We start from the raw sequence: 23207 nt of genomic DNA on the forward strand, positions 1-23207 counted from the left end.
TATATATATAATTTATATATTAATAAACAAAAATAAATTAGGCTCTATTAACATTCAGGCCTAATAAAAAGTGTTAAGAGTTTTGTCTGGAAAGGATACAACCTCATCTCATGTTAAATAAGGTTGAGGATGGGGCCATTTCCCAGGGTTGATGTTGGCATGGGTTTTCTTTTCAAAACAGTTTTTATTTGTATTTTATGTTATTGTTCTGTTCAAACACAACATTATGTCCAAGTTTAAAAAAATCCTGCTTCAAGAACTTAAATCTAGTCCCCAATTTTCAGTATTTCTGTACATATCAAAATGAACAGTGGTCATGATGCTGCCACTGCCTTGCTTTACAGTAGGCACAGTGATCTAACATTTGAAGACTTTCCTTGTTTCCACCAAATATGTTTCTGATAATTGTGGCCAGACTGATCATATTTCCCTCCACTGGCTATGAAGGGTTTGCTTGAAGGTATTTAAAGTTTAGCCTAGCTTAAAAGCTTCTGTTTTTTTGTTGCCACTCCTTCAATCTATGATGATGTAAACCTTACCTCTTTAAGAGCTGTTAAAGTCTTCCCAGACATATGTTATAGCTCTGTGGTTAGATTTGCTATAGATTTAGGATCTGGGCTTTGATTCATTGATGTTACTGTTGGTGTCCGCTTTAGATAAGAGGATCCAGAAGTCGGGCCCTTCATGATCGAGCTGTTATTAACTGCCAGTACAGCATGGCCACTTTCAGCACAGCTGAGAGGAAGAGGAGACCGCATGGAGATCGCAAATCCACAGAGATGAGTCTCCACCTGAAGCAGACATTTGAAGCTGCTGTGATGACTCAGCTCTTCCCGCGCTCTCAGATTGACATCTATGTGAAGGTAAATCGCAATCGCAGGAAAGCGCGACGTTTACCAAGACCCTTTCTCTTCTTCAAATTATTCTTTTCTTTTTTCCATTCAGATTCTGCAGTCAGATGGAGGGAACTACAGCGTGTGTGTCAATGCAGCTACCCTTGCGGTCATTGATGCGGGCATCCCCATGAGAGACTACGTCTGTGCCTGCACTGTAGGCTTTGTTGATGAGACTCCTCTTGCTGACCTTTGCTATGCCGAGGAGAGTGGAGGAGTGAGCTCTCTGGCTTTGGCTCTGCTGCCCCGGGGCGGACAGATCGCCCTGGTTCAGATGGACGCCCGACTTCATCAGGACCACCTGGAAACCCTGATCGAAGCTGCAATGACTGCTTGTAAAGGGGTGAGCAAGGTGCTGGACGAGGTGGTGAGGCAGCATCTCCAAGAGGCATCTGTACACTCCAGAGAGTAAAATCTGGACTGGGATTGAGAGAGTTTTCATTTACTTCATTAAAATTGTTTCTTTATACTTTTGTACAAAAATGATCCTAACAATACAAAATGTGTGTATCTTTACTTCTTGTATATGATCTATAAATAAACAATTGTATTTTGTGGGATTGTTTGAACAGACCGGAACAAAATATACCACAGAGAATTAAGTATAAGAAAAGCTCTTCATTATAAGACACCTATCAGGTCATTTACAGACTCAAGAAGCTTATTTTTTTAGCTAAATATTATTTGTATTTGAAGAATTTTTTTTTTTTATTGTATTGTGCTGTTAATGAAGTTTCAGGAACACAAATGTGAAATGTACTGCTGTGTTAGTGAAGCATACATACTAAGCTATATTAAAACATTTAGATATAAATGAATCTTTTCTAGAGTATTTGTACAAAACTAGATCTTGCTTCAGTCAGAATCTCTGAGTATGTAGGATCACTTAAAACTTTAAACCTTTAGCCTACATGTCAATTTAGGCAACATTAAATGGAAGGAAACTGTTAAAGAGAGAAATGGAAAATAATTTTTTTAATATTCTTCCATTTTCTCTTTTAAGAAAAAAAAACTCAGGCCGTGTGTGTGTCTAAACTATTGTATTTTTATAATTCCAATAGTCTGTCATTAAACCCCCAAAAAATAAAAGTATTATTCGATTGGCTTTGAGGGGATCTGGTGAGGTGCTGAACATGTCCTACAACCTCCTTCACTGCTAGTAAATATTTTTTTGCAGTTTTTGTCATGTTTTTATCCGACTTTTGGGTTTTTTCGATACAAGTTAGAACGTTTCAGATATATTTTTAACTGGGCATAAATTGTCAATTTAAAAAAAGTTTCATTAACTGTAGTTTAGGTGCATAGTTTATTGATAATGGTGGTCCCGCAGCAGCTGAAAGTTGCCCATTTGTGTGCTTAAGTGCGTTTTTATACTGGAGTTGATAACTGGATATCTTTGGCTATAACTTATACTATAAACAAAGTCAATAGGACAATATTTTGTACCCTCATGAATTCCCATAAGATAATCTCCACAGGTTGGCTTCACTTAGCAGTTGAGAAAGGGTGAGGAGCCTCGCCATCTGGGGTGGAAGAAGAGAGGAGTCACTGTTCCTCTGCATTAAAAGCAGTAATAAAAGGTCAATTGATCAGGATGCCTCCTGGGTATTCCCAACTTCCTTGCAATTCTCATTTGGGAGGATTACAGATACAGAACCCTTTGGCCTGGGAACACCCTGTAATCCTATACTTCCCTTATCTGAATCATGATTGATGCAATAGACTGTCAACCCCTGCAAGCACAGCAAAATGTTCTCAAATAACATGGCATCTAGTGTAGAGTAATAACCCTTATATATGTTTTGCAAGCATCATGTATCAATGCCTATATTACAACAGAAATACAGTTTCACATATTGTTCTATATGCACCATCTGCAGAAACTATGTTTGCAGTAGATTTGCACTTATCTGGAGAGATATGTACATTTTCTTTCATCAAAAAAATCTTAAAATATTATTTAAAAAATCTTTAACAGATAAGGATGTTTTGTTTGGGATACAGAAATGTGAACTTGTCAAAACAAAATTTTTACATGTTATTTTTTGTATTATTTATGGTAAATGTCATATTCACACCTCCAAATATTTACAACAAAAACATAATTTCCAGATTTTTATCTTATATTAATATCTTATATAACATCCTTAAAATATAGTTCAAATGCTAAAGCCATGCAAATCATAACTGCCCTTAAACAATTATAACCCTCGAGCACAGATTTGATTTTGACATTTTAAAATAATCTGTTCTGTAAAGCCCTTTGTTGCTGTATATGTTTTTAATTATTAATGTTCTATATTGTTCATGTATGTTCCTTTTTTTGCAATAAAAAATAAGGTCATATCTAACATCCCTTGGAAAACAAACTATTAATGTTCCGTTATTTAGACTAAATTCCATTATGGTCCACTGAAAGCCCACGCACTATTAAAAATGTGTTAATTTAGTTTTTCTATTCTATCAGCGCTTCTAGAGCGGAAATCGGTCCGCGGTAAAAACTGTCCGTCAGAAACAAGGAAATCGCAACGTATTTTAAGGAGAGGCGCCCCAGATGAATCTCTGCAGGTGGATGTGGCATCTAGACTGAGGTACATTTTTGTTTATATTTGGAGTATTATAACACCACATTTTAAACTGTAATAACTGAGACTTCTAGTGGACTAGAACGGGGTTGGCGAATTTACAAGCTCTGAAAACTTAGCTCGTAATTGGCTAGCATTATGCTAAACACAGCACCGCTGTAATGAAAGCTGCGGTCTGGCAAAGCGGTGTTTAAATTGAATGAAAACCCTGACATTAAGGTGTATGTTGTTCTGGGAACGTTTGGCATTATCAAATACTACTATATTCCACATTGTAAAGTATTAACGTGTATATTTTTGAACTTGATTTCTTAATTGTTCGCTTTCTACAGGAGCCGGTGAGTGCAGACATCCAGGAAACGTCAGCCCAGAAAGCAAGATGGGACTTTTATCTGATCCCAACAGGAGACGGGCTTTAATCAGCATGTTGACCCGCCTTAATACTCCCATCTGGTTAGTTTCAATCACAACAGGATCCCATTTATTTCTGATCATGTAAAACAATGTTAATACCAGCCAGTCCTGGGTAAAAATCCCTAATTTTTAGAGGATTCTGTTTTTTTCTTCTGATCTTTTAAGCTGGCCTAAAATTCCTTTATATTGAGGTTCCTCTAATAATTCCTTCATGATTTTAGAGATGCACCGATCCATTTTTTTCTGAATCAGATACCTATACCAGGGCTATCAATGGATGCTGGTCCTTGACTTAATGAACCATATATCTTGCCATGTGACTGAAGGCTTTAGTCTTGACATAAACATTGCTAAAATAAAAGGTAACAAATGAACACAGTTATAAATATATATTATTTATAAACATAAGCAGAAAAAAGAAATAAATAACAGTTCGATTTTAGGTGCTTTGGATTGGATATAGAATTACTGGTATCCAGCAATTTAGTCAATATCGGCGCTGATATCTGATCCAGGTATTGTATTGGTGCATCTTTACTTAATTTCATTTTAAACTTGGAATTAGAAACAGGTCTTTTATTTCTTAGACGCTGGGGTATAAAGTCTATAACTGGCACAGATTACAGATGATTTACCTTGTTTTGTTTCTGCATCCCAGTGTGCTGTGCTACTTTGCCGGTGTTTGCTGGTTTATGGGATTGGCATTTGAACCCTTCACGTTGCGGACATATATGTCGGAGAATGCCATGGGGTCCACCATGGTTGAGGAACGCTTTCCTTCAGGAGAAAGAGCTCTGGCCACAGGCAGAGAGTTTGCTGCTCACAAGAAGAAAGCCGGGTATGCTTTTTTCTTTCTTTTTTCTTTATGCTTAAATCTGTATATATTGTTGAACACCTTAGCATTAGCTTGGAAGTATTCCACTGGTTTGTTTGATGTTTATCTTTAGTGGGATGCCGGTTGATTGGCTAGTGAAAACGATGCAGGCTCGAGGGTTGGAGGTTTTCACCCAGAGCTTCTCTCGCACACTACCCTTTCCAGATGAAAATAAAGAAAGATATGTAAGCTTATATAAGACTTTATTTTCCTGTTTGGGCTCCTCTTTTTGTTTTTTTTGTTTTGTTTTTTTTGTTTTTGCTGAAATAGTGACAAACTACACCTTTCCTGATAGATTGTAAAAGGTACAAATGTCTACGGGATCCTTCGCGCACCTCGAGCTCCACGAACAGAAGCCCTGGTGATTAGTGCTCCTTGTAGTCCAGGTGATCAGAACAACCAGGCCGTGGGGCTGCTGCTTGGTTTGGCTCACTATTTTCGCAGTGAGTACTGTACCCTCTGAAGGTTCCTCTACAATCAGTTCACTTTTAAATCATTCAATATATCAATTCAGTGAGGATGACATTAGTAATCTGTTGTTACCAGGTCAGATTTTCTGGGCCAAGGACATTATCTTTCTTGTAAATGAGCATGATCTGATTGGTATGCAGGCCTGGCTGGAAAGCTACCATCACACCAACACTACAGGTGATCATCTGAGTTGATCCTGTCATAATAAACAGCCATTACACTCGAATAGAATGATTAAGTTTCAAGGGTTTTTATTCAGTCAAAACAAACAAGAAAATTGATTTCCTTTTTCTTTCAGGAATGGACTGGTCTCCATTACAGGGCCGTGGTGGTTCAATCCAAGCAGCTCTGTCTTTGGAGCTCAGCAGTGATGTAATAACCAGTTTGGACATAGTACTGGAAGGTCTTAATGGCCAGTTACCAAATCTGGATTTAGCAAACCTCTTCTATGCCTTCTGCCAGAAGATTGGGGTTATTTGCACCATCCAGGGCAGGGTAAAGACCTGGAAAGACATGCTGTTATGTGGTTAAATCCCCTATATGATGATCTTTTTATATTTTGATTTGTGAATGCTTGTGCAGTTGCAGAGGAATGATTGGGACAGTGTGTTAGGCTACAGCCATGCAGTCCAGACCATGATGCTGATGGTGATGAAGCAGGCCAGTGGACGGCCATGGGGAGACCACGGTTTGTTCCTGCGCTACCACATAGAGGCAGCCTCCATCAAAGGCATCAACAGCTTCCGCCAGTACAAGACAGACCTCACCACCGTCGGCAGGTCAGAACCACAGAGGACTGAATGTTTTTATCAAAACCCCAAATATATTATAAATAATATAAATATAAATAATTATAGCAGAAGTGGTCACAAAATGTGCACCTTAGAAATAACTGATAGGAAAATAAAATAAAGTATTGTACTGTACATTTTTTATTTTTACAGACGCTGTATCTGGAGAATAAATAATCAATAAACAGCTTTGGACATTTTTTGCAGTAGTGGATATGTGCAAATAGCATCATCAGAGAAAAAAATGACAGCAGTATGTTATTTAAGTCACTAAGACAGAAACAAAGCAGCATGAATGTAACAACTTATGGAGGTTGTTGGGAACAGTGATGGTTATAAATTCTTACATCTGTTGGGAGAAAGGACCTGTGATAAGAAACATTGTTTGTGATTTAGAGCACTAAACTATAAAGATGCAATTTCAACAGATAGTGTCATATTTACAGGATGAAATGGCAAATGTGTTTGTTTCGGACTGACAGTAATAATATCATTTTATATTATATATTCCTTATACATTTTGAATTTATGTGCACATCAATACATTACAATATAATTCAAAATAACCTGTATTTCAGTGACCTTGTTTAACATAAGTTTTTCCTTCCCCCTAATTTACCATTATATGCTTGGACATAGTATTTTGTAAAGTCTGATTTTGTAGCAGTGATTATTTGTTGCTTAGTCTCCTAATGAGGCGTAACAAACACAACCATGATTGTGTAAGCAATAACAGTATTCTGTATTGAAATGTCTTTTTATTGGTTACATGTAATATTTTAAAACTCATTGACATTTTATTTTAAGATGCACTTGAAAATACAAGCATTTCTCTGATTTCATTTTTCTTTTTGCCTTTCAGACTGCTGGAAGGAATGTTTCGGAAGCTGAATAACCTTCTGGAGCGTCTTCACCAATCTTACTTCTTCTATCTCATGCCGTCCCTCTCCAACTTTGTCTCTATCGGATACTATATGCCTGCCTTTGGCCTCCTGGTGGTGATTTTGCTGCTTCGTGTATCCTCCCTACATAATTTCTCTCTTTTTTTTTTTTTTTAAACTAAACAAATAGAAAAGCTGGTATGACTGACTACGTTTTTAGCTGTGCAATCTATCTATTTATGCTCCTTGACTCTAAATGTAGGCCTTAGACCTGTGGGTGTTGATTGCCAATCCACCTGCCATAACAGCGGATGGAGTTGCTGATTTAGAGCAGGTTGGACACCAACACAGATTAACCAATTGGATATGAAACTACTTGTTTCTGTTGATTTATCTCTGAAAACTCTTTTCTGCAGCAGTCCAGTACGGGGGTTCTGTCAGTTCTGACTCCTCTGGTGATCAGCCACCTGACTGGAGCAGCTTTGTACATACTGCCAACCCATTTCCAGGAGATTGCTGTCGAACACTTCCCAGTTTCTGAGACCGAAGCTGTTGTCCTCACAGCCATTGCTGTGTACACAGCAGGTCTGGCTTTGCCTCATAACACACACAGGTAGCGTCTGACACAACCTCTGGTTTATGACATTTTCATTTTATACCTGTTCTCATTTAGTCTTTTCTTAACTTTGCTTAGGTTTGTCAACTCATCTCTTTATTTAAGAACTTGTGATTGATCTAGAGAAAACCAAAAAATCATCCTATTTATTTAATCTTGATTAAAAAAAAAAGATAATTTGAAAATGTTTATTGAATTCATTTTTCATGCATAGCTTTAAGGTATAGTGGAGGATGGTGGTCCTCCTAATTGTCTATCCTTCTGGTGATACGAGGGGCGTTCAATAAGTAATGCCCCCGGCACACTTCCAGATGTTTGATCGAGCTGAAATGTTGCATGTGAGGTATTTTAAATGTCTATAGATTAAATAGCAAATTACAGCTCTAAACTAATTGTGGTTTCTGATTTACTGGTGTTAGAACTGAGTCATGTCTGAGTTTTTGCATTTGAAATGACGCACACAACGGGAGACTTTTAATCAAAGTAATATCACTTATAGTGATAACGTCCCATAATATAACCTTGTAAAACATTTTGTAAAGGTCATATAATGGGCTTCATCACCATAAGTTACTTTAATTTAATCAAAAGTCTCCCGTGGTGTGAGTGCTTTCCGATAGAAAAACTGGATCACTGCTCAACACTCAACAGGCTCCATTTCAGACTTTACTCAGTTCAAACACCTGTAAGTCAGAAACCACAAATAGTTCAGATCTGTAATTTGCTACTTAATTTATAGAGATTTAAATAACGTCACATGCAAAATATCACCTGGATCAAACATCTGGAAGTGGGTCAGGGGCATTATTTATTGAACGCCCCTCGTATGTTTACGTAAGGCCGTCCTACGTGCTCGTCCCCATTTTCACTTACCGGTGGTGAGTCTGACATATTGGAAAAATTGCAAATCTTCTTTTTGAAAGTAAGCTTGTATGAGCGATGCAAACAGCAACTTTTAAACAGAGCGTGCACGAGGAGAATTGGGCTTGTGCGTGCTCTAACACTAGGAGTTCCCTCTTGGGAGCGGGTACAGGAAAATTCTCAAAAATCCTCCACCATACCTTTAAAGGTCTCTGTGTATTCAGACAGTTTTTTTCTTAAAACTAAAAAACAAAAATACACTAGTATTTTGTTTATCAACCCCAAACCAGAAAAAAAAGTTAAAGAAAAAAAGAAAAACAATTCCCAGAGGGTTCACTTTCTATTATATTTTTGAAAATTATCATATTTTTTGGGCTCTGCCCAGCATAAGCCTTGTGTTTTACACAAGTCCAAAATGCCGAAATATATATTTTCATTCACGGGAAACCTCATATTCCAATATTAATTTGTATGAGGATTTAAAACACAGCAAATTCCAAGTAATGTGGGTCTAATTACATCTTGCTTATGGCCAGTTTGCCGAAAAAAGGAATTAAACAATTTCTACCTGATATCCATGCAAAACTGAGGCTCCTTCAGTCCCACAGCAAGCACCCTCTCATTTTGTATTTGTATTTACAATTTTTTTTTGTGCAAAAAAAAAAGGATAATGGTTTATCAATTTTCTAGTTTTGTTTCAAAGAAAAAAAATTCTTTTGTTTCATCTTTGTTTAAACAAAAGAACAAACTGCCTAAATATATAGACAGAAAACAAGGGGATATCTGTAAATCAGTCTCAGTGTAGATTAGCCTCAAGAAGGCGCTATGAGTTGTAGAATCAGGACTTTGCTGCAGCTAAATAAACTGTTTTGTTTGTTGTTGCAGGCTGCTGACCGGTGAGGGGACAGAGCAAGGCTGGAGGGTGCTGAAGCTCGTTGCTGTTCTCTACCTGGCCGTTCTGCTGGGTTGCACTGCCCTCATTAACTTCTCCCTGGGCTTCATCCTGGCTCTCACACTGGTGCCTGTGGCTGCTTTTGTTACACCCCACGTGCCCAAGTAATTCCTTAGATATTTTTTTTATCAATGTTTTAGTAGCACTGACAGAAATGTGGACTCTGATATGTTTTTTTTTTCCTTTCTTCAGAGCGTTGTCAGCTGTCGTCTTGGTGATCCTCAGCCCAGCCTGCACGCTCCTCTTCTCTGTGTTTTTCTTCCAAGAGCTCCAGGAAATGCCTGTCAGCTTCCAAGAAGGCTGGCTGTTGTACCTGTCTGTTATTTCCCAGGGAATCCTGGACCATTACTTGTACGGTTCTCTAGTTTACCCACTTGTTGCCTTAATGATTTATCCTTGTTGGCTGCTGTTCTGGAATATCCTCTTCTGGAAATAGCCTGCAGATCTGCTGAGGGCTTGAGACTATTAGATGATCCACTAGAGGATGAAGCAAGGAAATTTATTTTGCAAAAAAGAAGTGACTCCCTCTGGTAACATTTTGTTATGAATCTTCACTGAAGGTACACATTTCTTTTTTTTTTTTTTAAGATTGCAGCCATTTTATGGCCTCCTAAAACATTTTAAGCAGCCAATAAATAAAACGGTTTTTACTTTACATAACTAAGATTAACAACCAGTTGTGGGAGTGGGAAGATGTAAACTTAGGTATATGCCGTATTTCAGTAAATCAGTACATCCATAACATTTTTAATAACTGATTCTGTCTTTTAGTGGGACGTCATGCAAACAAAACTTTGATAACTAAAATAACTATGTAAACAAATGTGTGGGTGTACTATGATTTGTGAAATGCTGTGAATAGAATATTCCTTCTGTGAGGAGAGGGTTTTTTTTCTGGATGGTTTGGGGTTTTTGGACTAATATAAAAGAAGCTGCACTGTTTATAAAGAAAATGTTCAAGAGATGATGCTAATGAAAGATGACCGTCAACAGCCTGCTTCTTAACAGTTGAAGCAAGCATCACTTGGTGGATTTTTTTTTTCTTTACTTTTGTTTATTTGTGTTTGTTTCATATTTATAACTTTTAAAGATATTTAAAAAAAAACCTGTTTTGTAGTCTGTTTTGGGTACGCTAAGCTTTTTAAAAGCATCTTGACAAGAAAGTCCATCCATCCTAGACACCCATTTTCTTAATGACAATCTAACATTTACAGGCTTTTTTATGGGTGTGCCACAGGTCTCCTTCCAGTGGGACCTTCCCATTAAAAAAACTCCAAATAAACAAGGCGCCCCAAACAGAACCAGCCACTCTACTGAAAACTAGCAGACGATGGGAAAACCTTAACCAATTTATAAGGCTGAGCTTATAAATTGGTTAAGGTTTTCCATCGTCCAAACAGGTCAGCCACTTGTTTCCAGGATGTCTTTTTTTCAGTCATGACTATAGATGAGGGTCAAAATTAATGAATAATCAAGCGCTTTACTTTTCTACCTGGCTGTTTTTCCATCACTGGAGCTCAGAGTAGACTGCAAACAAAACTCAAGTCCATGTAAAGGTCAACTGTACTAAATTAGTTGGCTTTTGTATGTATCTATTTTATTATGTAAATCAGGAACAAATATACCAATCACAGCAGCAACTTGGCATATTTAGGTATCTCACTGTAACCCAAACCAAGCATCAGAATAGGTGAAGAAGAGGAAATGCTCTCACAGCTCGGGGCAGCTGGTAGTGTTGGTTTGAGAGATGTTTTATTGGTTTACTATTTAGATCTTTGGTATCAACTGACATTTTGTTTTCACCAAATTCCTCCTTATATGATCACCGTACATTCATTTACTGATGGATAATGAAAACGTCACAAAGCTTAGATCACTAAAGGCTTTTCCTTGTTAGGGAAATACAATGTTTTGTTTCCATGGGATCATTTTAGTTCATTATGTTATTTCTTTTTTCATTTTTTTATAGGCTAGAATTCCTAGAGAATATGTCAATAGACGCTTGTTTGTGCACCGAGTGCTAAATACATACAACAGTGTAACTGATCTTAGTTATAAGTTTATTAACAGTGTTTTAAGCAGCATGGAAAAAAGCTCAGACCATAAATGACATTTCTTTGTGATAGAAAGCTGTAAGGAAGCTTGAAGGTGTCTGGAAAAAATAAAATTGAGTCACAGGCAGATTCCTTCTTTTATATAGATTATGCAGTGAAAGTGGATCCTTCTTCGCTTTCACAGCTCAGAGGAAATCAGGTACAATTAAACTACACTTTGAAATATACAACACATATTTAATGCATTTTGGTAAAAATATTACACTAAATACAATCCTGTACACAACCCATGCTTTTTTTTCCCTCTTATTTCTTATAATGTTTTGGCACCACTGCTGCAGATGACTGATTAACAGACATCAAAGGCATCGCCTCCCTCTCCTTATCACAGCAACTGGACGCTGCGAGTGACCTCCCCTCGTCTTTGGCTGCAATCGGACATAAGGAAGGAAATTACCTCGCTCCATTTCCCTGCTAAAATAAATATCAGGCTGTTTGTGTTACACGCACAAACACATATATACACCCACTCTAAAATAAATAAGAAAAAGGTCTAACCAAATGAGATGCCATGTCATGATGTCTATGTATAAACAGACCAAGCACTCTTTCCGCAGTTCGAGCGGCACATTTGTATCTGTCAGATGGTAATCAGTGCACTTTACTCTGTTTCTGTGAGTAATTTGCCAACAGCTGTATTTCAGATCTAAACGGCTCACTTTTGGGGGGTGAGTGTGGGAGTGAGCGAGAAGCATGATCCAGACGGCGGTGAGGGGCAGTCAGCTGCTGCTTACACCAGGCTCCCTGCGATCCTCTCTCCTGCCTTTCTCCTTGGTGAAAGATTAAAATAAAAAAAAATAAGTGACTGTGTGAGGGCAGGTGTTAAGAGGACTGATTCATCTGGAGTTAGATGTATGGAAGTACCTGCTGGATGCAGGTCTGCAGGTCGGGCCTGGCAGTGGCGCAGATCTCGCAGCCCGGGCGAGACGGCTTGTTGATGAAAGTGCATGATGGACAAGCCCAGTCTGTCTGCTGCGATATCAAAAATAAATAAAATACAAATGAAGTCAAATGTGATTTTTCCAACATGAAAGCAAAAAAAGCTTTCGCTTGCTCCATCTGCAGCCTATTTAAACAGCGTGCGGCTCAGATACCTGCGTCTTGTTGGCTTTGTTGGGGCGGTCGTTCAGGTGCAGCTTCTCAAAATCAAGGACATCTTTGATGTCACTTGCTTTATTATTCCCTCCGCCTGTTTCTGTTAAAAATAGATTAAAGCAAGTGAAACAACAACTCTTCAAAACCTAAAAAGATGAAAGACTGGGATCTAAAGAAATTCCTTCCAACGTTCTGATAAAAACATGAATGGGATGCCACAGGAATACAAAACTTCCTAAAAAAACTAAAACAACCTGCTGATGCTCCTCATGAGAAAGTTGCTCGTCTGTGGATGTTTTAGAAAGTAAACAAGTTATCTTAACTGTTAAGTGCAAGCTAAAGTTATATTAAGAGTAATGGGATGGTGTTTACTGGGCCTTATTTATGAATATTTTAATACCTGTTATTCAATACCTGTTAGTCAAATGACTTTTTTCACCATAAAAGTATTTGCAACATGCCAATGGTAAAAGATAAAACAATAGAAAGTAGCAGCTGTGTTCCCATCAGAACCAGGATAAATACAAGACGCATGTTTTGACTGCACATTTGCAGCTACTTTAATAAAGCTACTTTCTATTGTAAAGAAGGTTTTATATGGCGGGCTAGATGCTCCTAAGGGTTAAAGAACTGAAGCTGCTTTTTCAGGTACATCAAAATCAGTTTTGGTGATTTTGGTGTGGCCAGACTATTAAATATTTTAAAACAACCCGATTAATAGAAATTGTATATTTAACCCCATGTCCACAAAATGCAATGTACGATTTATCGGGTCTTGCAAAAGTATTCATACCTTGTTTTTGCTGTGTGGTGATTTTGTTCATGACTAAAAAAATTCAACGTATTTCATTGAAATTCCATGTACAACACATCAAAACAGAAGTGAAAGGAAATATTTTTCTATAGGAATAAAAATCAGCAATACTCATTAGGAACCAACTTTTTTCCCTAATTCTCTGTAGAATACCTGAAGCTCTGCCAGATTAAAAGGAGAGGTAGTAAACAGGATTTCATCAAACTTGCATCATATTCTCAAACACAATTCAATTTGGGTTTTGACTAGGCCATCGTAGCACATACATATGCTTGAAAATCTTATTTCAACTCAAAATCTTAATTCAATTCACCAAAGTTTGTGTTTGCAGTACGAAAAAACTGGTGAACTGGCTTAGATGGATCACTTGACTCAACGTTTACATTAAAGAAGGTATCCAACTAAATGTGTAAAATACAGCCAACAGCATGGATTCACACAGAAGGCTTAATGCAAGCAGATTTAGGTGCAGTTTGTCTCAAGCTGGAGAAAAAATGTGTTGTTCTCACCCTGGTTGTTGTGGGGAAGCTTTGATGGCAGAGTGCTGTAACCCCTCCAGACCTGGGAGGTGAGGCTGCTTCCAAGGGGCAGCGGTGAAGCTAGCAGGGAGTTGTCCAGGTCCTGCTGGAACAGCTGCCGTGTAACCCGAGCTTGTCTAGCAGAGATCAGGTAAAGGTACGCGGTGTCGCCATCTTTCTGAACTCCGTATGAAGCCAGTGACCTGGGATCGGCACACAGGCACTGACCGATCACCCAGCGCTGCACGCGCGGATGGAAGCCGTACTCCAGGAAGACCTGGAGATGAACAGCTATTAACGTTAGTAGATGGGAGCCACCAAAAGTTTCGCTTTTAACACCGTTAAGTTTTCTCACCTGTTGTTTAAGCGTGGCCACGGACATGTATGGAAAAACGATCACTGTGACACAACAAGAAGAAGAGGCATCCTCCACCACCACAGATAAACTGAAACACACAGGCACCATAACAGCGGTGAAACATAGGTTAAAGTCACTTCACATCTCATGTTTACCGACTTTATCCAGACCTTATTTCTCCATCGGTGTAGTTTTTCGGGGACGGCTGTATCGTCAGCACCGCTTTCTGCCGAGCCAGAGCGGATGCGTGCTGGGAGGCGGCCTGAATGTCCCCTGCCTCGATCGCCTTGGAGAGCTCCGAACACAGCTCCTCTGAAAATCAAGGGATAAAATGGTGACGTTTTCAGAGCAGACTATGAGGGCGTGCAAAAACACTGCATGGTGAAAACTCCCCACTCTCACCAATGAGCAGCAGAGAGGTGGAGGTCCTCTGATCTGGGGCTGCTTCAGATATGTGTTTGCCATCAGATTCACAGGCGTTTATATTTGCCACTGCCAGAGAGAAATAAATAAGTTATTATACAACATCTCAGTGTATGATTGGAAATATACAGTTGGGTGTACAATTGTCCCCCCACCCCTGCAGAAACAGAAGAATTTTCATTGAACTAAAAGGGAAATCAAAGCCCCTCCTCAGAAGATCAGAAACCTGAAGTATCAATGTTGAGAAAATAACAGATATTTCAAAATAAGTATAATTATTAAACAATGAAGTCAATAAAGGAGCTACTGCTGCAATAAACTATTTATTTCCCCTCACAGAAAATACTCCCAAATCAGAGCTATACGTTTCCTGTGTGTCTCTACCGACAAGTTTTTTCCAGTTAAAAAGTATTTTATCTCTACATTGTCACTAAATGCACGCTTGGTATGAGGGATTAGCGCAAAGACAAAGACACTGACAGTGACTGTCCAAGGAGGTTAAATTCTTATCAAGGAGGAGTTCATCTGTAAGTCAATAATTCACTGATATCTGCTGGATTTCCTCACATAGAAAACCAACAATTCGAATGGTAAACTGGACACTGGATCTTTGGTCATGTTATATTTAACAAGAGTTAGACACAAACATTCTCTCTTGAGTCCTTTAGGTTGCAGTAACAAACCTAATGTGGATTTTCTACCACACAGAAGCGTGTGAGCAAGAAATAAACACCTTTCCATTTGGGGCTGAATGATTTTGCCAAATATCAAAACAGAAATTACTTTTAACCAATATAGCAGTTTTTCTTTGCATTAAACACAAGCTTGTAGATACTTCACCCCAAGGTTTCAGTTCTTTGTTTCCATGAAAGCTTGTTTTCCAGAGTCCGACTTTACTGTATTCTTTATGTGAAAAAGTGCAAGTCTCTCTAACTTTCTGTGTGGCTGCAAATCCACTTTGAGCATTTAATCACAGCTTAAAAGCCTGGAGTGACAAATTTACTGTCTTACTCTTGTTAAATATAGTGAGATTAAAATTTAGTGCCCGTTCGAATTGATAATTGTATTTTGTTAAATTGCGATTTTATTGTAAATGCAGTTAATTGCCCACCCCTAATTCTACCTACGATAAGTCCTACGACAAATAACTCTGGATAAGAGAGCATGAAAGGCCATCAAACCAATGAAACACTGGAGCCAAACATAAAAATGGTTGGAGAAGGGAAAAAAAAGAGAGATCCTGTTCACAATTTTGGTCAGAAATAATAAAACCAACATAAAACAACCTTGATTTCATTTTTTTTATGAGATCATGCAGTCCTATCCCATGAATTTAAATGAATTAACTTTTTACTTGATTTGTTGCTAATGAATTCTATATAACTGAATTGAAGTGAATTATTATCACGATAACTATACTGCTCTCAATACTCAAAGCGATTTACACTAAATTCACTTATTCACGCACACACTGATGGTGGAAAGCTACATAGTAGCCACAGCTGCCCCGTGGCTAACTGACAGAAATGAGGCTCCATTGGACCCTCCGGCCACCATCAGTAGGCAATGCTGTTAAGTGTCTTGCCCAACGACACAACAAGACTGAAAGCAGACAACCCTTCGATTGCAGAGCAAACTTCTACACCCGACGCCACCGTCGCCCCTAATTGACAAACAACTCCTTCAAATAACTGCTGACCAGCAGTTCACACGAGTCTAACAGCAATTTTGGCCTTTTAATGTTCGATTCTTTCTTTTTCCACGTTGGAAAGACGACACATCATTGGGCAGCAGTTAATAGAAAAATAGTTAAATAGAAAGTACATTGTAAAAAAAAGTTATTTTTGTTTAGCATCCGGTTTGCTTGATGCATTCTATGATGTGCTCCACTTTCAAATAAGAATTTCCCCATTTAAAACAAGCACTAACATTACTTTCTAAGCACTTTTTTCTATTTATCAACAGAAAGAGCATCTGAGGTGAGTAATCCATGCAGAAAGGTTAGTCCCCAACCCACCAATCTAACAATTAGATACTTGCTCAAATTCAGATTTGTTGCTCCATGCCTGTAAAAACTTTTGCCTAAATATATTCATGTCTGCTGTTTAAACATAATAAAATTCAACTGGTACGTTCATTCTTCAAGGGACTCTACAGTAGTCGCCCAACACCTTTAAAATATGACAGTTGAATTGTTTTCACACTGACCTCTGTGCGCCTCTCTCAGCGATGACAGCACCACAGTGGACCAAGCTTCAGCCTCGCGGTCGCAGCGGAAGTTGAAACGGATGCAGTCGAGGGGCGCAGCAGCAAGTCGCATCTCATGGCAGCGGGAGGATTTGACCTCATACTGAACCGAGCGCAAGTCAAACTCTGCAATGAACTGAAGGGAAAGAACACAGGCTGTGATAAAATGTCTTTACAAAGAGTTCATGGGAGTAAAAATTCGGTTTAATACATAATAGAACACTTTATTGTAAGAATTCCAGAAAGACGACGAGGAAATTGATTTGAATCTGGACAGGTTTATGGTTCGACTTTAGCAGAGTTAAAACAGCTATTTTAGACAAAAAATGCTGAGTCTCTTTGCATGAATGTGAATTATTCAACAATCTTTCTTATTTCTCACATTTGAACACGGGTTTAGCTGGACTTGAAAAAAAATAATCAAATCTGTCTATTGAAGTGTATCTGTTTGAAATCTGGTGGAAAGTTTGTAAATAACCAGATTATTTTACATAATGGGTTGACTCTCCATGTCTGGTGCTTTAGGGAACAAAAGGCCATGGAGGCAAAAAAAAAGGGTTTTGGCTTTAGCAAGAAAGAGACCGTCTATGATCTCTGAAAAGACTTCAACATATAGATATAAAGAAGGTGGGATCAAAATACGGCTCTGCAAATCAAAAAAGGTCTTACCCATAATTGTGAGAAAGAAAAAGGAGCATGCAACCTTTTACAAGGACGTCATGTGGGGGAAGGCGAACACCTTATTGTTTTTAGATAAAGTGAGTCAACTTAAGTCTATATTTGGCTGAGTGTAAAACCTTAATGGAATTTCTTATTTCTCCTGTTTTACCGGTAAATTCCTTTTACTGTAACGCTTTAAAATAGTGCAAAATAGAGCAAACTTTACAGAGGGGCTTATTTAATGTTTTTTTTTTTTTTCCTTGGAAAAGCATTTTTTCTCCAAATACAGCTTAGAGATAAAAAAAAAAAAAAACATTCTTTTTTGTGGTTAATTTCCTCCATCAGATCAGTGATGCCTCCCAGCACAAACTGATTCATAGACAAATGTAAGCAAAATAAGACGTAGGTCCCTGATTAATTATCTGAAGTGGCAGGTAAACTAAGAGGGAGACCAAAGAGGGACAGACTCACAGATTCCCACCTTGCAGCAGCTAAAAAAGACACCAAAGATCTTAATTATTTTTCTGCAACATGCTTCAAATTCTTTGCTCCAGGGATTCTTTTAGTTCTTTCATTAGATTTTAAAATGTTCTCCTTCACTCACTTCACAGTTACTGGTATCAAGTTATTAGGAAGTTAATTTATTCCATTTGTATGGTTCATATGGGAAAATCCAGGAGGGCCCTAAAGGTTCTCTTGATGGATGGAGCATACAGTGGTTTAATTAAGCCCCTGCACAGGTTATTATATGTTTTCCTTTGCTTAAAAGAAAGAAACATTTGCCTGACTGAAAGCAGAGGTGGCAAGTAACGAGCTACAAATACTTTGTTACTGTACTAAAGTACATGTTTTAGGTATCTATACTTTACTTCATTACTTACTTTTCTTCCTACTTCTGACTTCTACTCATTACATTTTCACACAAGTATCTGTACTCTCTATTCCTTACATTTTTGAAACAAACATTCCTCATTATTCTTGGCTTTGGTTTAATGTTTATAAATATTTATTTCACGTCATGTGCGCCATCCAAAGCAGATAATTGGCACCATCCACATCTGGTAAAAAACTAGTTTAATTGGATGAGTCATAACGCAAACACTATAACTACTATACTATAACCAAACATTGGTTAGCTATTCATCAAATTTGTGCCAAAGGAAATAATCAGAAGCAAGCAGGTGTTCTTCAAACTGCAAACGTGAATTGTCTATGCCATGCTACAATGTTGGATTCAGTATAAGATGTTGAAATGTCTGAAAGGTTGGACACAGACGAGAGTGTATCGGGAGAAGGAGACGGAGACCAACAAGAACTCCATCATCCTTGGCTCTATCTCAATTTTTTTTTAAAAATTGAGCTTTCAATTCACATAGTGGAATCTGGCTGTTTTTATTAAAGGTTATTGTATACTTTTATACTTTAAGTAGTTTTTGGAGCACATACTTTTTCACTTTTACTTGAATAAAGAGGTCAAGTTGATACTTCAACTTTTACCAGAGTGTTTTTTTAACTGCAGTATCAACACTTATACGTAAGTAACAAATGTGTGTACTTTTGACACCACTGACTGAAAGTATTTGTGTATCACCAAATCACAGTCATTGTGAAAAAACATTGTGTAAAAAAATAAATTAATAAAATAAATAAATGTATTGATCTCACAATGGAAAAATAAACTCTCTCAATTGAACCCATCTCCTTAGGGGAGCAGTGTGGGGTTAAGGGTCTTGCTCAGAGGGCCACAGTGGCAGTATGTGAGAAAAGGGTTTTGAACTCACAACCTCAGGATTCAAAGCTCAATTCCTGAACCATTTTGTCACCAGTAACACAACCCAGCTCTCTCGATCAAATCACCTTGAGGTTCTGAACTGAGCAGCTTGGAATGAAGTCCCTCTACCTCAAGAGCTTAACTACTGAATAGGAATTCAAACAGACAATTTGGCTTGTTGTGCATTAGCGCTGTAGCTGATTTTTAATACATTCACGTCAACAACCTTTTTTTTATGTATGCTTTTGAGTGGTGATGTATATATATAGCCTGGGACAAAAGACTCTCATTCCTCAATCTGCTTCCTCTTGTAGGTAAAAACATGATAATAAAGACTTTATGAGTTAGAGTAAAGAGCTCTGCAGGTAAACAAACAGATAAAACCTCACCACACTGCGATTTCCGCTGGTATCTCGCAGTGCCAGCCGGAACTCTCCGGCTATGTTGGGGTCCATGCTGAGCTGCAGCCGCAGAGAGTCGCTTCCCGCTCCAGGTAGGCACAGCGGTCTGATCCCGGAGTGGGACACCGAAACGCGGACAGACATCAGGACAGTGCTGCAGCATGCTGCCGGAGCGGGGCCGCTGCAAGCAGGCTGCTGGGATGAGGCAGGAACCGGAGCAGGGAGAGCCCAGCTACCCGAGCTGAGTGCCATGTTTCACGCACTGGGACCAGAGGAAGGCTCGTTGCTTCTGCTGTCGGGTCTAAAAGGTTCTGTCTAGTTTATAAAGACGTGATATTTTCAATTGTAGGCTGTGGTTGTGTTTTTGTCTCGCTGCTTCTTCCATTTCTGTCGAGCCAAGCAGATGTGGACCAAAAGAAAACAAAACAGGAAGTAGAACAGCACGTCTGTTATTTACGTCCGGGTAGAAACGGAGTCGCCGAAAATCCTCCGAGTACAGAAGAAGGGCTCTTTTACATTTTTATGGACTTTGTTTACCGTCTATGTCTTGTCTTTCTTAAAGTAATTCTTTCACCTATAATTGTCAAATGTTTCACCAACTGTTGTATATCTATGCTTGATGTTTGATTAATTCTGTAATGTTACATAGAATTGCCAATAAAGCATAAAAAAAAAAAATAATAATAGTTGTATGGACTTTTTTCAGAGTTGATTGCGTTTCTTACACTATTCCATTTTTTTTCCCTGCTCCGTTTTTTTATTTCATTTTTTGTAACGGGCCAAGCATTTGCTTGTTATATTGAACATGTGTAATTTCTTAGTATTATTTTTTAAAATAACTGAACAATGTTTGCTATTCTGAGATGACTATTTTTCCGTGCTGTAGGCCTATGGTCTATTATAGGCGTTTGATTTTTCCTCATCTTGTCTCCCGTATAGCCTACCTCTCTATGCATTTATTTGTCTATTTGCTTTGTCACAGACCAACCTGTATTGCCCCTTCACCCACTGTGGGACACTAAAGACATTTGTATTCTGAAATAACCGATGTAAAACAATTATAATGTATAATATAATTCATGTAATTTGCCACCCTGGGTTTAAAAAAGAAGACATCATTAAAACATCTAATTTCATCAAGGGTAGGATATGTAGTATTTTGCTTAATTTTTCCCCCCAGTTCTTTATCAAAGAAGAGATGGGTCAATCTTACTTTCTTCTTACTACTTTGTTACAGTATAATGTATATCCAATGGCATTTATATCTTGTATGTATCCCTTACATAGAAGTATCAGTTGTATTTGTAAAATTACCCTCAAGAAAAAAGAAAACACCTGAAAAAAATGACATACCATAATCACCTACTATATTTACCCATTTGTTTTTGCATAACCCTTATATAGTTTTATAGTTTTATATATTGCATCTGCATGCGAATATTGCATTTTTTCTTTTGACAGAGTGTCTCCTAGGGTGTACTACAAATGGGAGCTTCGATATTACACTCATTAAAGTAAAGAAATATATATTTGGTCTCTGGTGCTTGTTATTCTTAACCCAGTATTAATTGTTCAAATGAGGAAACAAACAAACAGTTTAAGTTAAACTTTCACAGTTTTAAGGTCTATCAGATCACCATTGTGGCTCTTTGGACTTCCATTCTGGTTCTTCATAACATTAGAACTAACTGATCTATTTTAATTTACAAATCATAACAATTACATTTCCATACATTGGAAACTACATAGTGTTCTGTTTGAATCATCTTCTTTAAATATCATTATTACACATAGGATCTCTTTTGTTTTGTTTTTTATCCCAAAACCTGCAATTTGAGAAATATTTTTATAGCAACTATCCTATTTCCAAATATCCTACAGTTATTTTTAATAATCTTGAGATTTTTTTTATTTGAAAAAAAAAATGGCATTCAACTTTTGCAGCTCTAAATAAGTTTTATTTAGCCTGAAAAAAAGCAAAAATGGCTTGTTGGATTTCTAAAGTTGCAGACCCCTCATCTCTTGCTGCTGCAAAGAAAAATACAGATGCATTTTAATGGATCAAAGTGTGATTATATCTATTTATTTACCTAGTTTGTCCAGTGCTCAATTAAATATAAGGTGAAATTCATATTTGACACAGATTCACCAAATACAGAGTTCTACATTTCAACAATTTAGAGTTTACTCAAGTGAATTTGGCTTTCAGCTGATGAAATCCCCAAATTGTCAGTCTAAAATAAGATTTTAGAAGAGTGCCATCACTATTGTGACAATAGTGGTGCCATTACTATTGTCACAGCCATTCAATTATGCTCTGTTGTCACAAAAATACTTTTTAGATTCATAAGTAATTTTGTAATCATGAATTAGGATTAAGTTATTTTTGTGTTTCTGATTGATAAGATTTTCCCAGGTTTTCTTAAATGATGTTATGCTAAAATCAATGCTTTACCTAATTAACGATGGTATATTTCAAGAGACTGCTTAAGACCCAGCATTAAAGTAGCTGCAGAAACATGACATATCAATTCATATAGTTTACTTTTAAAAGGCCGTAGTCATTCACAATTCATTTAAGAAATGTTTAAAGATATATGAGCAGATTAAAAATTTGAGATGTATATGAATATAAATGTTGCATTAGTCATGTCATGCCAGATCAGAACCCAGTTAACAGATAACAAACAGGAATTCCACACATCGCCTGATGTTTTTACAGATTACCTAATAAAGGCACATGGAAAAAAAAACTGCAAAAATCCGGCCATGTTAATGTAACACCTATTGCTACATTTTCTCGTGTAAATCTTTGACTAGAAGATGAAATTCACTTGCATTAAGCTGCTAAGAACATCCACAGTTGTCCCGCTCAGATTGTGTTGGTCTGGTCAGAGAAAAAGAAGGACATTTCACAGACATGTCTGCCTTGCAGGAGATCAGTTTAAATATAAGAAACATGAAGCAGCTGGAGTATTCAGTCTTGGCCAGGCGGACAAACCAGATCAAAGATGAACTCAAAAAGGTAAGAGAATAAATTGCTGTGAAGCATGAAGTGAATTGAAAACATGCATTTTCTTTCTGTTTTTAAATTTCTTTGTGTCACAAATCACAGGGCGTAAAAAAGTCCTACAGGGAGGTGATCGATGTCTCCTGGGGTGACCCACACAGGGCAGGTGTAAAACCTCTTTCATTTGTAAGACAGGTAAGATGAGATGTTAAAAAAACAGGGTTTAAACAATCATTTATTTCTGTGAAATAACTGTTCATTGTCCTCTCTCTCCTAGGTTCTTGCAGCTTGTATCTATCCTCAGCTTATGGATGGAGACAAGCTGATGGTGGATGTCAAGCAGAGAGCTCAGATGCTGCTGAGAGCATGTCCAGGGGGAAGTGTAGGTAAGAGTTACGCTTACATTCAATATGGGGTTCTCTTTGATTGAATACAAAAGGAATGAAGGAAAAAGGGGG

The 23207-nt window shown here is 37.8% G+C and overlaps 4 protein-coding genes across 5 annotated transcripts in view; 3 read left to right on the forward strand and 1 right to left on the reverse strand.

Moving 5' to 3' along the window:
* The window catches only part of exosc4 (exosome component 4), a 2663-nt gene extending 1171 nt beyond the window's left edge, over positions 1-1492 (forward strand). The window contains exons 2-3 of the mRNA XM_015383154.1: positions 657-863; positions 946-1492. Coding sequence (XP_015238640.1) covers positions 657-863; positions 946-1305 — 567 coding nt within the window. The 3' untranslated portion in view covers positions 1306-1492. The remainder of the gene's footprint in view (positions 1-656; positions 864-945) is intronic.
* A 1903-nt stretch (positions 1493-3395) lies between these two features.
* gpaa1 (glycosylphosphatidylinositol anchor attachment 1) lies at positions 3396-10432 on the forward strand. Of its 2 annotated transcripts, none has more exons than XM_015383187.1 (13): positions 3396-3484; positions 3811-3931; positions 4551-4730; positions 4840-4951; positions 5062-5209; positions 5313-5414; positions 5536-5732; positions 5820-6016; positions 6891-7044; positions 7172-7243; positions 7326-7522; positions 9272-9442; positions 9531-10432. In XM_015383187.1, exons 2-13 carry the CDS (start codon positions 3858-3860, stop codon positions 9772-9774), a joined length of 1848 nt encoding a protein of 615 aa, XP_015238673.1. In that variant the 5' UTR covers positions 3396-3484; positions 3811-3857; the 3' UTR covers positions 9775-10432. The 2 variants fall into 2 exon arrangements, with proteins under 2 accessions (XP_015238673.1, XP_015238674.1); XM_015383188.1 differs by having other exon boundaries at positions 7329-7522.
* Positions 10433-11517: 1085 nt separating this feature from the next.
* sharpin (SHANK associated RH domain interactor) lies at positions 11518-20182 on the reverse strand. Its single transcript, XM_015383189.1, has 9 exons — positions 19728-20182; positions 16869-17043; positions 14640-14729; positions 14408-14549; positions 14235-14325; positions 13871-14156; positions 12547-12647; positions 12317-12424; positions 11518-12222 (listed from the first exon to the last, which is right to left on the reverse strand). Exons 1-9 carry the CDS (start codon positions 19989-19991, stop codon positions 12172-12174), a joined length of 1308 nt encoding a protein of 435 aa, XP_015238675.1. The 5' UTR covers positions 19992-20182; the 3' UTR covers positions 11518-12171.
* A 2434-nt stretch (positions 20183-22616) lies between these two features.
* The window catches only part of LOC107090021 (alanine aminotransferase 2-like), a 4792-nt gene continuing 4201 nt past the window's right edge, over positions 22617-23207 (forward strand). The window contains exons 1-3 of the mRNA XM_015383155.1: positions 22617-22764; positions 22855-22944; positions 23027-23135. Of these exons, the coding sequence (XP_015238641.1) occupies positions 22660-22764; positions 22855-22944; positions 23027-23135 (304 nt within the window). The 5' untranslated portion in view covers positions 22617-22659. The remainder of the gene's footprint in view (positions 22765-22854; positions 22945-23026; positions 23136-23207) is intronic.

Source organism: Cyprinodon variegatus, unplaced genomic scaffold (genome assembly GCF_000732505.1).
Source record: "Cyprinodon variegatus isolate N-32 unplaced genomic scaffold, C_variegatus-1.0 Scaffold277, whole genome shotgun sequence".
In the NCBI taxonomy this organism is placed as follows: domain Eukaryota; kingdom Metazoa; phylum Chordata; class Actinopteri; order Cyprinodontiformes; family Cyprinodontidae; genus Cyprinodon; species Cyprinodon variegatus.

Bases quoted from the DNA above. Each gene is read 5' to 3' on its own strand.
- gpaa1 (XM_015383187.1), top strand. From the start codon at position 3,858: ATGGGACTTTTATCTGATCCCAACAGGAGACGGGCTTTAATCAGCATG. The intron at 5,415-5,535 runs GTGATCATCTGA...TTTTTCTTTCAG, and splicing joins CCATCACACCAACACTACAG to GAATGGACTGGTCTCCATTA. The intron at 7,523-9,271 runs GTAGCGTCTGAC...TTGTTGTTGCAG, and splicing joins TTGCCTCATAACACACACAG to GCTGCTGACCGGTGAGGGGA.
- sharpin (XM_015383189.1), bottom strand. From the start codon at position 19,991: ATGGCACTCAGCTCGGGTAGCTGGGCTCTCCCTGCTCCGGTTCCTGCC. The intron at 17,044-19,727 runs GTGAGGTTTTAT...CTTTCCCTTCAG, and splicing joins CCAGCGGAAATCGCAGTGTG to TTCATTGCAGAGTTTGACTT. The intron at 14,730-16,868 runs GTCAGTGTGAAA...TCTCTCTGGCAG, and splicing joins GCTGAGAGAGGCGCACAGAG to TGGCAAATATAAACGCCTGT.